This window comes from Rhea americana, unplaced genomic scaffold, assembly GCF_003343005.1.
Source record: "Rhea americana isolate MKP2758 unplaced genomic scaffold, rheAme1 scaffold_64, whole genome shotgun sequence".
In the NCBI taxonomy this organism is placed as follows: Eukaryota; Metazoa; Chordata; class Aves; order Rheiformes; family Rheidae; genus Rhea; species Rhea americana.
This window is the reverse complement of record NW_028186801.1, coordinates 3,985,746-3,999,632: the sequence shown is the minus strand read 5'-3', so window position 1 is coordinate 3,999,632 and position 13,887 is coordinate 3,985,746. Positions and strand designations below refer to the sequence as shown.

At 36.4% G+C, this 13,887-nt stretch overlaps 1 protein-coding gene across 6 annotated transcripts in view; it reads left to right on the top strand.

Annotated features, from left to right (window-relative positions):
• CNOT2 (CCR4-NOT transcription complex subunit 2) overlaps positions 1-13,887 on the top strand; it is a 77,091-nt gene that overhangs the window by 27,003 nt on the left and 36,201 nt on the right. For 3 of the 6 annotated variants that reach the window (XM_085320558.1, XM_085320554.1, XM_085320555.1), the window contains exons 2-3: positions 11,406-11,528; positions 12,790-12,837. In XM_085320558.1, coding sequence (XP_085176684.1) covers positions 11,418-11,528; positions 12,790-12,837 — 159 coding nt within the window. In that variant the 5' untranslated portion in view covers positions 11,406-11,417. Of the gene's footprint in view, positions 1-8,097; positions 8,116-11,405; positions 11,529-12,789; positions 12,838-13,887 lie in introns of those variants that run through there. The other 3 variants (XM_085320556.1, XM_085320560.1, XM_085320559.1) reach the window with 3 other exon arrangements.

Here is a 13,887-nt window from a genome sequence, read left to right as displayed (position 1 = left end):
AACTGGTGGCCTTAGTGTCATACTTGACATGCATCTTCTCTATGAGAAGTACAGAGAATCTGTTGCCATTCTGAATCTCTGAGAATGGTTTGTATATGCTTAGTATGGAGGTTCTGTTGGTTTTGGTTTCGTTTTGTTTTTTCAAAGGAGTTCGTTGCTCCAAGGATTATGTGTGTTCCACTTGCTATTTCATACACAGAGTATGCTTTCCATAAGGTTGCTGTTCCTGGCTGCTAAAGCAGTATGAACGGGAGCCAGCAGAGATCAAATGAAGAGAGCAGAGTGGAGGGTGGTGGTTGAAATGAGATACTTAAGGAAGCCTTTAAGGAAGAATGAGAGAGGCCGATTCCAGATACTGAATCCTGAGAGGAAACAAGAATATACTCCCAAAGTGATGCAGTGAAAATGTATTGGGTACAGTGCTTAGATACTGCAATTGCTAACAGCACAGAAGTCTTTGGAGACTTTAATTCTTTCTCAGAGCTGAGTTTAAGCAAGTATAGGGGCATAAGAGATAAGACTACACATTCAACAAATTATTTTATTTTATTCCTATAGCTGCAGGGGTCCAATGGAAAAACGAAGTTGAGATCCTGAAGTTAAGACTTGTAATACATAGGGGGCTGTATGAGCACCTTACTTCTGGTGTTTTACAGCTCTTGAATATATATCTTTAGAGCCTTGTGCTCTTCTGACAGTTGCCTGTGTGAGTGAAATGTGTGGTTGTTTTGCCCAGAGCTGGGAAAGCACAGGTGTTCCTTTCAGAAGTCAGGAATAGACGAGCGTCAACACAGAATGTGCAAATGAGGATATGAAAAATTGTGAGAAGCAACAGTCTTCTGGGGTAGTGTTTTCTCACTGAAACGTGTACTTTTGTATGTCTAACCCTATTGCTTTTTCTCAAGTCACGTGCTTCTGGACGCTTTACTCTTATTAAAAAATACTTGGGTCCATGTAGTGAGGGAATGATTGAGCTGCTGCTGATGCAGTTTCAATAGTTGGCTCTCAAGAGATGCAAAACATCTTAGTTTTGTATCTGAGATGAATTGTTTCTTCTACATGCTCTAGCAGTTGCCAAATGAGTACCCATAAATCAAGAACTGCATTAAGCAAAAAGGCATGAACAGTGCATCACCTGGGGAGGGTAAATGTTATCCCAGTTTTACATGTTTAGGATGTAGTGACTCTTCTGTGCACACTTGTGTGTATTTATTGGAGTTTCATGGGCTAAAGGCTAAGGAGACAACGATTCTGAGGTCACTGTTGTCTTGCTAGCAACCTGTACTTACCCTTTTGGAGCCTGTATTTGCCGCCCACTCATATGGTTGTCATGAGGTAATTAGTCTGTTACTGTATGTGTTTGAGTACAAGCAGCATTTTATTTTTCCTTCTTGGATTTCTTTCTCAGGTAACAGGGATTGTAGTCTACTTGGCTTGACATGCCGTGATATACTTGTGACCAAATATTGTGTGTTTTTAAGTATATCTGTACTTAACTCTGCTCCTCTCCAAGTCAGCAGGATACGAACAAGTTCTAAACTGAAGGTAGTTCAGCTACTGTGGCAAGCCTGCTTGAGAGCACCTTTGAGCTGGAACAGAGCTAGTTTGCAGTCCGTACGCATGCCCTAAGCTTTGGTAAAGGAGAACAAATAGTAGGAATGGGATATATTTTTTTTCAAGTCTGCATTTAGCATTCAGATTTCAGATTGTATATATCATGCGAGTTTGGCTACACATAAAATTTGCTGTATGTATTTGTCATGATATCAGATTGTGCTAACTCAGAAATTGCACTTTTATCAATTCATATTGTTTACTCTGAGTAATGTGATGTTTAAGAAAATGCTTTTTGGGGGGAAGAGGGGGAGAAGAGATTTTGCTATTTCTGAAGAAGTTAGTGCTGCAGGAGATAACCAAATCTTTTAAAGCTGGACTTTACTGATATATATGTCCTGTTAAGGAACTCTCCGCAGTGCATCTGAACAAATTCAGAATTTCCAAATGGGCAAAGTATCTTTTCATTAAAGCAAAAACAAGCAAACAATCAACCCCACCAGTTTTAACTAAAAAGAAATTGCCCAGATGCAAAACTGAAGATAAAGCTGTTTCCATCTGCAAAGTATTCCATAGCTGTAATGCAATACATATGAAAAACTGAAATGTTGTTCAATTTCTAAAGCAGTTGTTAGTGGAAATTGCAAGTAGTTGTCAACCAGTGCATTTCTGAATTACACAATGGAATGAATTAAAGATTATCAGACCAAAAAAAGGCACAAATTTATCGTTCTGATGTCATCCAGTGAGAATTCTTGTATGGATAGGGTATAAAATACTGGTAAAGAGAAACTCACAGAACAAACTTTGAGGAACCATGACAAGTGCCACTGTAATAACAAATTTATTATGAGAATGTTTCAAGCAAATTGGATTGCTTTTCCTCAACTGGATTATGTGACATCATGATTTTGCACTGTTTCATGATCTAAGTGTTTTTTTCTTCACATTTGATTACTATGCCTTTTTTTTTTTTTTTTTTTTTTGTGATTCCTGGATCATTCCAGGCAGATATTAATGTCTGGGGCATCTCTCCATTTCATCACCTTGCCATCATTTTTTTTTTTTTTTCTGAGAAAGGAGAAGTTTCTAAGACTCTGATTTTTATATTAACAAAATACTGTTTTTTATAGGCAGGTTTACAGTAGTATTTGTCTAGAATCTTAAGTTTGTCAGTTATTTTTTGTCTGGTTTTGGAAGGGGGGGGTCTTTTTCCCTTGACAATATGTGTACTTCAGAAGCTTGTTTGATTTCTCAACTTAAATTTGTTTAAGTCTGGTTCCTTAGCATAATTAATTTCTGCTTTGATGGTGTTCCTAAGGAAAAACTAATGTGATAAATGGATAGTGTATATTTAGTGATTGTCTTGGTGGGCCATCAACAGAGAACATACGTTCAATTTATTAAAAAAGTAACTTTTAATTTCTTTCATTTTAATAGTGCATGTCTATGGGATTATGTGTAAGGTGGCATGAGTATGCCAGTAAATAATTATTTTAAGCTTTCTGCTGTTCACTGCAAGAATACTTAAAATGGTACTGAATTTAAAAGCATGAGGTATATCAGCCAGCATATTGCATACTTAAATTACCGGCACAATTGTCACTCGCTTCTAGTATATGATCGTTCTTAGTAGTGAAATTTTTGAATTGAATGGTGCTGCACAGCCAAGCATGTAGCATTTTATAATAGGAAGTCAAAAGTACAGTGCTAAAATAAATGTAGAGCCAGCAATAGGCTTGAATGGACTGTAATTGCTTCAAATTACATTAAGAAGACAAAGTCAGAAGATCTATTTTGTATAAGCCATTGAAGGGAGTGTATTGATTTTTTTTTTCTTATTATCAATTAAGTATTATTAGGTTTATAGTGTTATCAGGTAAATTATCGTTGTTCCTGGTTCACAGAGTCCTTTAACCCTGTCTTCCATCAGTAATCCATCGGCACATTTTACAGTATGTGTGTGGGTGCACCGGTGTGTGCGCTGGTTAGTCAGAGCTTGTGACTTCGTCGCTTTGTCTGCAAAGGCCACCCTTGGTCCAGCTTCTCCTTGGGTCTCCTTGCTAGCTAAGGTGGAATGTGTCTGGCATCTTCTGGGTTTCCCTGCCCTGCTGGTCAGGCAGGAGCACTACTAGTTTGTTTGCTCCTCTGGTCGCATGCGCGGCTGTTCATTTCCTTTGTTCCCTCTCTCGTGTCTGAAGCATATTCCCTGTGTTCATTTGGATACTTTTGAGTGGCGTGTCCAAAGATAGTTTCTTGGCCTCTCTTCTCTTTGAGTGCGTAACATCGAACAGGTCTCTAAAGGAATCCACATAGCTTCAGGGGGAGTTATATCCCCAACCACTCTGGTTTTCTCAAATCTTCCAGATCTTGGACCTGTAATGAGGGGGAGCAGAGCCTGCAGGGACATCTCTGTCCCAGAGTGGGCCTCGTGTCAACCATGTTATGAATCCAGATGGAGCTGCTTATAATCTAAATTTGGAAGTGTAGCTTTAGCAATTTTGATATTGATTCATTTTCTATTAATGAAGGATAGCTTTTCTTGTTCCACCTGTGCTCTTTTTATTTCAAGAGTTTTTAAAAATCCATTTCATAATAGTTAAGTGTGGTTAGAGGTTTAAAAGGGTTTGTAGATCTTTGTCATAGGAATTTCTGTGGCTTTTGATTTTGGTGACTGTTGCATTTACAGGGCACAGTTTGCATACAGCAGAGATTCACAATTTTAGTAGAGTTTTTGAAAACCTTATACTTTGTGCAAAGCACTTGGAAAATTGTAGCTTTCAAATGGTTTTTCTTGGAAAATAACAATAGAGTATATTCTAAAATTACATGTTCTTCACTTCCTGTATGCTCAAAATTTCATTCTGGGGTTACTGCATAGAAGTTAATATGTATCTTATCTGTCATACTGTTTTCTTTTTGAAAGAAAACATGCGGTGTTTCAAGGAGACAGGCTGCATCTTGAATAACTTTAAGACTTGACCTAAGTAAGTTTGTAAACCAATAGTTATTTTATATCCTTTTTTAAAGCGTGATACAAATTTGAAAAATAATCCATTTATGAGCCATATGACACAAGTACTATGAAATTATTCTAAAAGCTATCCAATCTTCAAGGTTTTTAACAGATTTGTTTATCAGCTATATTGTGGTGGTCTTCATTTCAGTCTTCTGTATTTCTGAAATTAAGACTTGAAATTGTATAAGTTAAAATCAAGCCAACAATGAAGATTGACAAAATCCGTATTTTACTGTTATGTTCTTACAGTGACTATGAATCAGTCCCAATTTTGAGCTCCTCAAGGAAAAAGACTTCTTAACAAACGAACAAAAATGTAATGAAATTTGTTCCTCTTTCCATGTTCATATTATATCATAAGTATATAGTATACCCTTGTTAGAGGTTATCAGTCACCTTGGAGAAGCGGAATGACTCTGAGAAATTAAATGAGGAGAAAAATGTTTCAAATTCTTGCTTTATTTTCCTTTCATCCTAAAAATGAAATATATTTTTCCATATTTGTACTCTCGTTCCTTTCATGCGTTTGTTTTTTAATAACTATAAAGTATCACTAAAGAGTTGGCATTTGAGAGTTCTCTTATGTCTAGCAAGTTGGTAGTTAATTTACAGTCTATAGTATATCACTTCCAGTTTGTGCCACACTGGAATTATCTTTTAATGCTGAGAAGTAGTATCATAAACTGCAACTGTTTTCACTGTAAATTGAATTTATGCTATCTTGTAAAAGTTTACTCTGATGTGTTCTGTGTTTTGACTTAAATTGCAGAGTGATTCAATAGCTAATAGTACTTTAGATATTTAATTGAATGGATATTTTATTTTTCACTGAGAGACTCATTAAACGAACGTTTTCATAATAATTTGGATATGCAAGTGTGTAAACTTATATAAAAAAACATTTGTTTTTAAACAGAAAGAATAGAGTGAATTAGTAACTTTGTTGTTAGTAACTTTGTTTACTAAGACATAAGCAGGAACATCAGAAACCCTAGTTGATAGATTGGTGGAATCTATGCAGCATCAGACTGAGATTACAGTCTGCAATTACTGTCTCGCATAATGATCATGTATATTTGACAAATATTGTAGTCTTTTGAGGAGCAGAGAAGAAAAGATATTGCTAGATCTTAAACTTTTTTCTGAATTTATATTATTGCATATAGTTTTCCACTCTGATAAAGTTGCAAATGCTTGAATTCCTCATAATCTTTATCAATTTTATTGGCCAATTCAAAATTTAAAATATTCATTCTCCAGGGAGATTTCATAGAATCCTCTTAGTTTAGAGTGGGCTACATTAATATCACAAGTGCACTGTCTTAGGGTACCACCTATAGTAATATTGCAAAACAGAAACACAAGATAATTAGTTTTCATATTTTAAATCTCTTAATTTATTTGCCTCAGGCAATTAATTTAATTAATATACAGCTACAGCACCAATTTCAAGTGATTATAGAGAAGATCTTTTTGCAGCTTTTTAAGACAAAATTTTAAGTAACTTTTCCTGACAGATGAATTCTGTGTCAACAAGGTGTTTTCAGTCATTGTTAACAAGCAAGTCATTGTGTGTGAAAGTATGCTACAGTCTTCCTTTTAATGAAAAGGATTTTCTTGAAATCAGAAATCATTTTTTAAAAATATTCCTTATACTATCCTAATAGCACAGAAATAAGCATTATTGGTTGTAGTGTTACATACTATTTGAAGGGTGCAAAGTAAATGATTGCAGCAAAGGACCTATTAGATACTTCAGGATATTAACATCTGTCTGTGTTTTTAGTCCCTGACATTGTTACTGGTTATTGTTAGGAAATGTTCTATAGAAGTGTTTAAAGGTATTGCAGCCACATTTTCTTTGATTAATATTAATTTGAAGTTGCTGTCAAATTTCAGACATGATGTACTTTTGCTTTGACAGAAGCACTTGTGTTCATCTGATCAGAATTGGGAGTGGTTTGTGGCAGGGTGGCTACTTCCTTCTCTGAACTGCATCCTAAACTCCAGCACTCTGCCTTTCCTTTCCTTCCTTCCTTCTGTTCCCTATTTTTTTTTTTTTTTAATAATGTTTGTACCTGGGCTTGTAGGAATGCTCCAGGTCTGTCAGTGGGAATTGTGCCATTGCAACACTGTGCTAAAAGATGAGCTGAAAGAACTGCACCACTTTTACATTTTTAATGAATGATTACTCCACGGGTGTGTCTTGTGCAACAGAGGACTGACTTCCCACAGGAGAATAGGGAAAGTACTCTTATTACATGATTAGAACAGAGATAGGTGTGAAATTAGGCTGAGTAGGCAGGAATTCCTTGCTTTAAAAAACCCCCATGGAACTGGAGTACCATGTCTGTAAGACAGTATTAACCTAAGTGCGTGTGTGTGTGTGTGTGAATGAGAGACTTAAAATGAATTTTAAATCATTTTGAAATTAACCCTGACCTGCATTTTTGTACCTGCACAAGACCTAGAATGATAGAATGAAATGTAGAAATCAGCTCTGGCATTTAAGTGCAGCATGAATTTCACTGTATTAACTTTTGTAGCTGAGTGGACATTGGTTTGTCAACCTGTGTTAAAAAGGAGCTGTAATCTTCTTGTGTGAAGTTTTCTGGTGGCTTCTTGTTAGGAATTAAGCAGCTAAGTTTTATCCATAGATCTTCCCGCATTTGGCACAGCCCCTGTTACAGTCAGACCTTCTTAGGAGTAGTACTGCAAGTGTTTTTTTCAATATCTGTGCACATGCTTGTAGCACAATTGACTAAGAAACCAGTCAATGAATGTTAGACTAAGTTAGTGTGATGAGGAGGGTGCCTATTGCTGGTTTGATGGCAAATGACACCTTCGTTCTGTAAGCTTGCTGTAATACTGTAAAAGTCTACACGTAGATAGGTGCTCTTACTCAGAAGTTTGCCAGCCTCTTATTTTCACTGACTGCTATGGGAAAGTAGATAAATTGGCTGTTAATGTTAGGTTGCTTAACTGTTGCTTGTTGACTATGTGTGGTAGCTGCTGCTTTAATCCTAGTTCCTACCTTTGCAGTTACTGGACCTTAGCAGCTGCCTCCTTTTATCAGTTTCCTTAAAGGATTGGATAGCAGTGTGAAGTGCAGCGCTGCATTTCTCAGGTGTGATTCATGCTCTGGTTCAGCCCAAGAACAAGTGGCCGTTCTTTTAGTTAAGTGAAACCCCATTGCAGCTGCTGTGCGTGTGCATGCATGCATTGCAGCATGTGCATGCAGCTGCCAGGACGCCCTTCAGCTCCTATAGCACTTCCCTCTGCGGGAGAATGGACAGCTGGAGAACTACATGCAACTGCTTCACTTGGCAGCATTGAAAAACACAAACTCACTGAGAAAAAATGCTGCTGTGAAGATGTATCAGAATCTTTAAAAAGTCTTAGTTCTTGCCCAGTTTTTGAAGATCTTCAAAGCAACCAGGTGCACTGATGCCAGCAGTGTTTCTTCAGGCTTCCCCACACCTTCTGTAGATGCATCTTAATAATATGCTGCTCTACCCACTGGACTCATCAACATAGTCCAGGTAGTTATCATGAAGAAATATGGGTTGCCAATAAAAAAACAGATATTAAGTTAAGCTAATTATTAAAAGCTTTCTTCATGTCTTTTCTTTTTTTAATAACTATATATTTGTAAGTCTCCATATTAATGTCAGTGTGCTTTATCAGCCTTCATCAGCCCTGGTAGAATGTTGATTAGTTTCTGGGCCACTTTCCTATACAATTATCAATATAGGAAATAGTCTTAGAAAATTCAATTTTGGGGTAGAGTATATAAATATCTTTTGGCTTCTCAGTATGTACACGCCATATTATGACTCCATTTTTCATAATGATTTTCTTTTTTTTTCTTGCAGTGGCTTTAAGCATGTATTTTGTGACTCAAAGCTTTGACCTTGTTTCACTGACTCATAAGTCTTTACAGTGCATATGTAGCCAGATAGCCATGTGTGAGTCTTTGTGAAAATAAGATCAAAAGGTACAGGCTCGAAGACAGAATTGTTGTTGTCTGTATAGAGTTCCTATCTTGTAGTTCTGAGTTAGGTATTATGTCTTAAATTTACAGTGTACATCTCAATGGTTCTTGCTTTCTGTCACAGCATGTGTATTTTTATTATGTTTGTTAAATGAACAGTTGTATTTTGTTATTCTAATGATGGGAATGGTCACAACAGGGGATAAGTTATGTGGCAAAATGTTTTCTTCCTTTATCCCAGGTATTGAAAGGAATACTGAAAATTCTTAGGGGCTTCTGAGAAAGTCCATTTCATCTTTTTCAAGAGCAGTAGTTGGTTGATTAGCTCAGCTTCTCATCATCATTGCTGGGGATAGCTTCACCAGAGCATTTTTTTATCCTTTTTGCAGTAGCTAAAGCCAACTGCTCTCCTCTGGGCGCTTTGTTGAGGCAGAGCAAAGGACAAGCTAGCTAATCCCCTTAGCCTGTTAAATGTCCCATTCCAGCTGGGAGCTGATAATGGCATTCTGCAGGGATTAGCGCGACGGGATATGCTCAGAGCGTAGTGAGTGCTTCACCACAGGTGTGAAAGTCGGCTGAATACGGGCAAGCAGTTTGGGACCCTAGTTTTGTATTTTACAATATTTTCAAAAATGTGGTATTTTCATCTGCGGAAGGTACCCAGGACCTTTACGTGCCTTTATAAGTGTGAAATAGATTATAAATTTATTTGGAAACATCCCTAGTCTAAATATCCCAAAAAACCCTCTTTTAACGGAGTAATGGGATAGTATAATCGAATATGCATTTGTTTAGCTGGACACTTCAGGGAAATTCCATGTTTGTAACTGTATTAAATGCACCACAAATGTGGACTATAATTTTACTCAAAACTGCTATGGCATCTAAATCATGGGGGTAAGTTGTTGCCAGTCTAGGAGCAGTAATATAATTAAATATTACTCAGAAGACTTAGTCAGTAAAGGTGAAATTTGAATAAGCTGTATATTGCCCACATTCTGTGAGAAATACCAGAGTAATTTGGTGACAGTAAGCATGAGAGGATTTTGAGCTAAGAGTAAACTATTATTGCAGCCAGCCAGCATGAATATCCTTTTAAAATTGGCCAATTTAAAGCAGGAGCTTAAAGTAGTAGAAAAGGATTCTCTCTCTTTCTTTCTCTCAAAAACAAAAAAAACGAAACAAAAAAGCGCGCGCGCGCTCTCTCCTTTTTTTTTTTAATGAGGATAGTAAACTTTTCGGTTCAGAGCATTTCATAAGCTAGATGTGATTTAAAGACCTATTTAAAAGTTCGTGTTCTATAGAACAGTGGTTCAGATTTGATTCACATCTTATAAATCCCCATTCTTTCTAATCTTCCTGTATAATATTAGAAACTGGACAAGTTACCCTGTCCTGACAAATACATATGCCGTTCAGCTGGTTTGGTAGGTTAAAACAGGACTTGGTTAGTCTGCACTGTGTTACTGAAGTAGAGTTTCTAGCCAGATAGAGACTTGACAAACACGCGTGTTTTTATACAAATAAAAAGTCAGATGTATAAATACACACTGTGTGCAGTAGGTCCTTCAGCAGCCTTGCACGACCTTGCTGTGGGATTGCATTTGCTGAGGAGTTAAGGTCTTGTGAAGGGCTGTGCAGTTGGTGTTCCTCCAGTTGCACGTTCCTGACCAAGCGACGATACTTGCGCTTGTGTGTGCGCGTGCGTGGGCCTGCGGGCGCGAGGGCAGAATGAGTCGTGACGGTTTGTTACGGCCGCCAGCGGTCGCCTCGCCAGCCGGGGACGTCCTTGGCGAGCGCGGTTGAGCTCAGCCTTCTCTAGCTTAATTGTGGCTGTGCCTGGGCAATGGCTAATGGGAAGCCAGAGCTGCGGCAATGAGGCTCCAGAGTGATTTCTCTGACGTGTTAAGGCGGGAAGGGTGGCTCACACTGAGCCACTTTTTTTTTCAGATTTAAATTGTGGATTGGGGGGGAGGAGGAGAGATGGAGAAATCTACTCTCTTTATCTAATGGTCTGTAATTTTTAAGTAAATCTGTGTGGAAGGTCACAGAGCGTAACTAATAACATAACCTGTGGGCCTCCCTCCCCCAAACCAGCCAGTATGTGGTTCTCCCCCTTGCCCAGCCCAATCTGCTCAAAGTACGAGGTGGTCAGATGAAAAGCCTAGTGGGCCGAAAAAAAAAAAAAAAAAAAAAAAAAAAAAAAAAAAAAAAAAAAAAAAAAAAAAAAAATTGAGATGAATTTTTCAAGATTTTAAGAAATAAATTTTCTAACTATTTTATATACATCCATGTATTTTAACCTGCCTCCATGTAATAGGCGTGTCTTTGAATTTCCGTTACTTTTAGGAAATCAGTACCTTGGGATTCTCTGAGATAGAAAAGAGGAAAGAATACTGACATCTGCCTAGAGTAGAGATGGGAAACTTCATATTTCAAAATAGAATTTCGTTTCACAGAATCTGGTATTTATGAAGGTCTGGTATTTGCCAAAATCTTGTATTCAGAAGTTTGTGTTGAAATGACGCTGTCTGCAAGATGCCTTCTTGTATTGCACAGTGCAACTTTGTGATGAAACTCAAGTAACACAAAGTAAAAGTAACGTTCGTGCTAACAGACATGCAGATAACTTTCAGGCACAGCAACCTAGTTTTCAAATGATGTTAAGGTGTTTACTGGAACTAGTTAGGGAAGTTGTTAAATAGCCAAATAAATATGAAATAAATACTACCTGCGTTTCAGAATATTTGTGTAAACAAGACTGGCATAACAGTAGTAAGTATTTCTCAAAGCAAGTAGTATATGACATAGAGGTTAATCATTTTTCTTGTTATTTAGGTGACAAACAGCATGTTTGGTGCTTCAAGGAAGAAGTTTGTAGAGGGGGTTGATGGTGACTACCATGATGAAAACATGTACTACAGCCAATCATCGATGTTCCCACATCGGTCAGAAAAAGATGTAAGTTGAACAAACTTATTTTTACACTTCTAATAATGATTTTAGTTTCAAATACATAAATTTATGAGAGGAAAGGCATAATTTAGCTGTGTAAGACTTTATTTTCAGTGGCAAGTGGTGTATTTATGCATTTAAAGCTTCAGCTATATGCTTGCCAGGATTTTATTAATTCATCTGTAGGAAATGTATTTGCAAATTAAAATGGATTATGGTTTATTTTTCGTGCTTACGTCTTGTCTAAAATGTTTTTATCATATTTTTACATGATATATCTTCAACTGTTTATCATTTCTGATGATGCCTTGTACAGCTTGCTTGTCTGCTCAAGTATTCTAATTTAGGTATTTCTCCCATTTGTAATGATACAAAATTATAAAACAAACATTCTTCAACACTTCTTTGCTTGGTAATGCATTATTGCCCGGTAAAACAGCACTGGAGTTATTTAAGCTATGTTTACTGTTAGGCGAAATAAACTATATATGGTACAATATTTCACTCTTACATGGAGTGACATGTAGAAATATTTTGTAGGAGAAAATACTGAAATCATGATTTTAACTTCATGTTACCTGAAGACAGTATATGTTGTCACAGTAGACTTGGATTTAATATGTGTAAGCAACATTTATGTTAGATTATTTATCATTTAGAAGAAGAAAAATCTTTCCCTTCAGATTTTAAAAAAGGTTTCACTGCTTTAAGTCTAGTTTAGTGATTCTCCAGAAAAAAATATGGTTGTTTCATGGCAGTTTTGAACATAGATCATAAACTACGTACACACAAACGTTTTCTGTAGTCCTTTGCTAGTTTAATTTTAACTCAGAATTTCAAGGATATAAAAGAATAAGTTTATGGTAGAAGAGTTTTAAAAAAGAAAAGAAAAGCTTCTTTCAGATTCAATTTTATGAACTATTTCAATGATGTTGAAGAAAAATTTCAGGTGACCCAGCAAAAGATGGAATTGTATTATAGTGAAAAGTTTCTCACTGAATAGCATGTTCTTTTCTGTGTATCTACATAATGTGTGCTTATGCATCACAGATGCACACAGGTGCTATTTCTCCAACCAGGTTCTCAGATATTACATACTCAATTTTAGATTGATGCATTGAGAGAGAAGTGATTTAAGTAGTGAGTAAGGCAGTGAGAAAGATAAAGTGAGACTTAACGCTATGCTACAGTCTACACAGTGAAAGCTGATGCTTGGCATGTTGTTGACACAGTGAATGAATGCTTTAGTTGCCTACTCTTTCTGTAGGCAATGTGGCAGAAGTGGATCTTAGGATGGGACATCAAGAGAAGGAAGGTGGGTGTTCCAGACACCAGGAATGACAAATGAGAAAGCATGAAAGCTTGTGGGAGAAGTGGACAAAATGGGGCATAGAAGCTGCTGTAGTTGGCAGAGAAGACTGATGTCATATCGACATGAAGTGGAAGAGTAATTTTTACTGAAATGTTTTGAAGTTTTATTTCCAGGTTCTTGTTAAGGCTCTGTGTTCATGGGTTGATTTGTTTTTGTGGTTTCACTATTGACTATTTTTTTTTTTTGAGTTTATGCTTATGAAATTGCTAATGATAAATGCTCTTGTAACAATTTTTTAAGTTAATCAAAATAAATATATGGTGGTGATATTGATGTTGTTTTGTACACCTCTGATCAGTCATGTATAGCTAAATGCATATGATGTGTTTACATGTTCCTTTTGGTGTCTCATTTGGCTCACAATATATGAGAAAATTTGCAATGGTGATTGTCTTATTTTAGTTTGCTTGATGTTGTTCCACTGATTTTGCAGCTGTGAAAACTTTTTCAATTTAAAAAGACTACATTTTTAAATATTCCTTCAACCAGACTCTTGCTAAAGATGCTATTATGTGTATGAGGACACAATAAATATATTGACTGTGTCATTATTTGGATAGCAAGCAGTTATTACTGACAAACGTATGTTTGCTCAGAATTTCCTGAGACAACTACTAATGTTCAAACTTTTACTAAACTACTAAACCAATGTTCAAAACCTGGATCCAGTGTTATGAAAATATTGGGTGCAAAAAATTCCAACATTCCAGATCTTGAAACATCTTTTCAGTCTTTTTGTCTTAAAAATTATTTTGAAATGGAGTATGCAAGTATAGATAAAATAAACATAGAGGAAAAGGAAAGGAGTAAATAGTGCCATTTTCATATTCAGAAATGGAAATGGAACAGCCAAAAAAAAAAGCTTACCACACACAAGATCTTTTTATAAGCTTGTTTAAAAAAAAAAAAAAAAAAGGACTTTGTGCCTTTTTTAATAGCAGTAGAATTGTCAAAGCAAGATGCAGCTTTACATCATTCAAATTATCTTGTGGC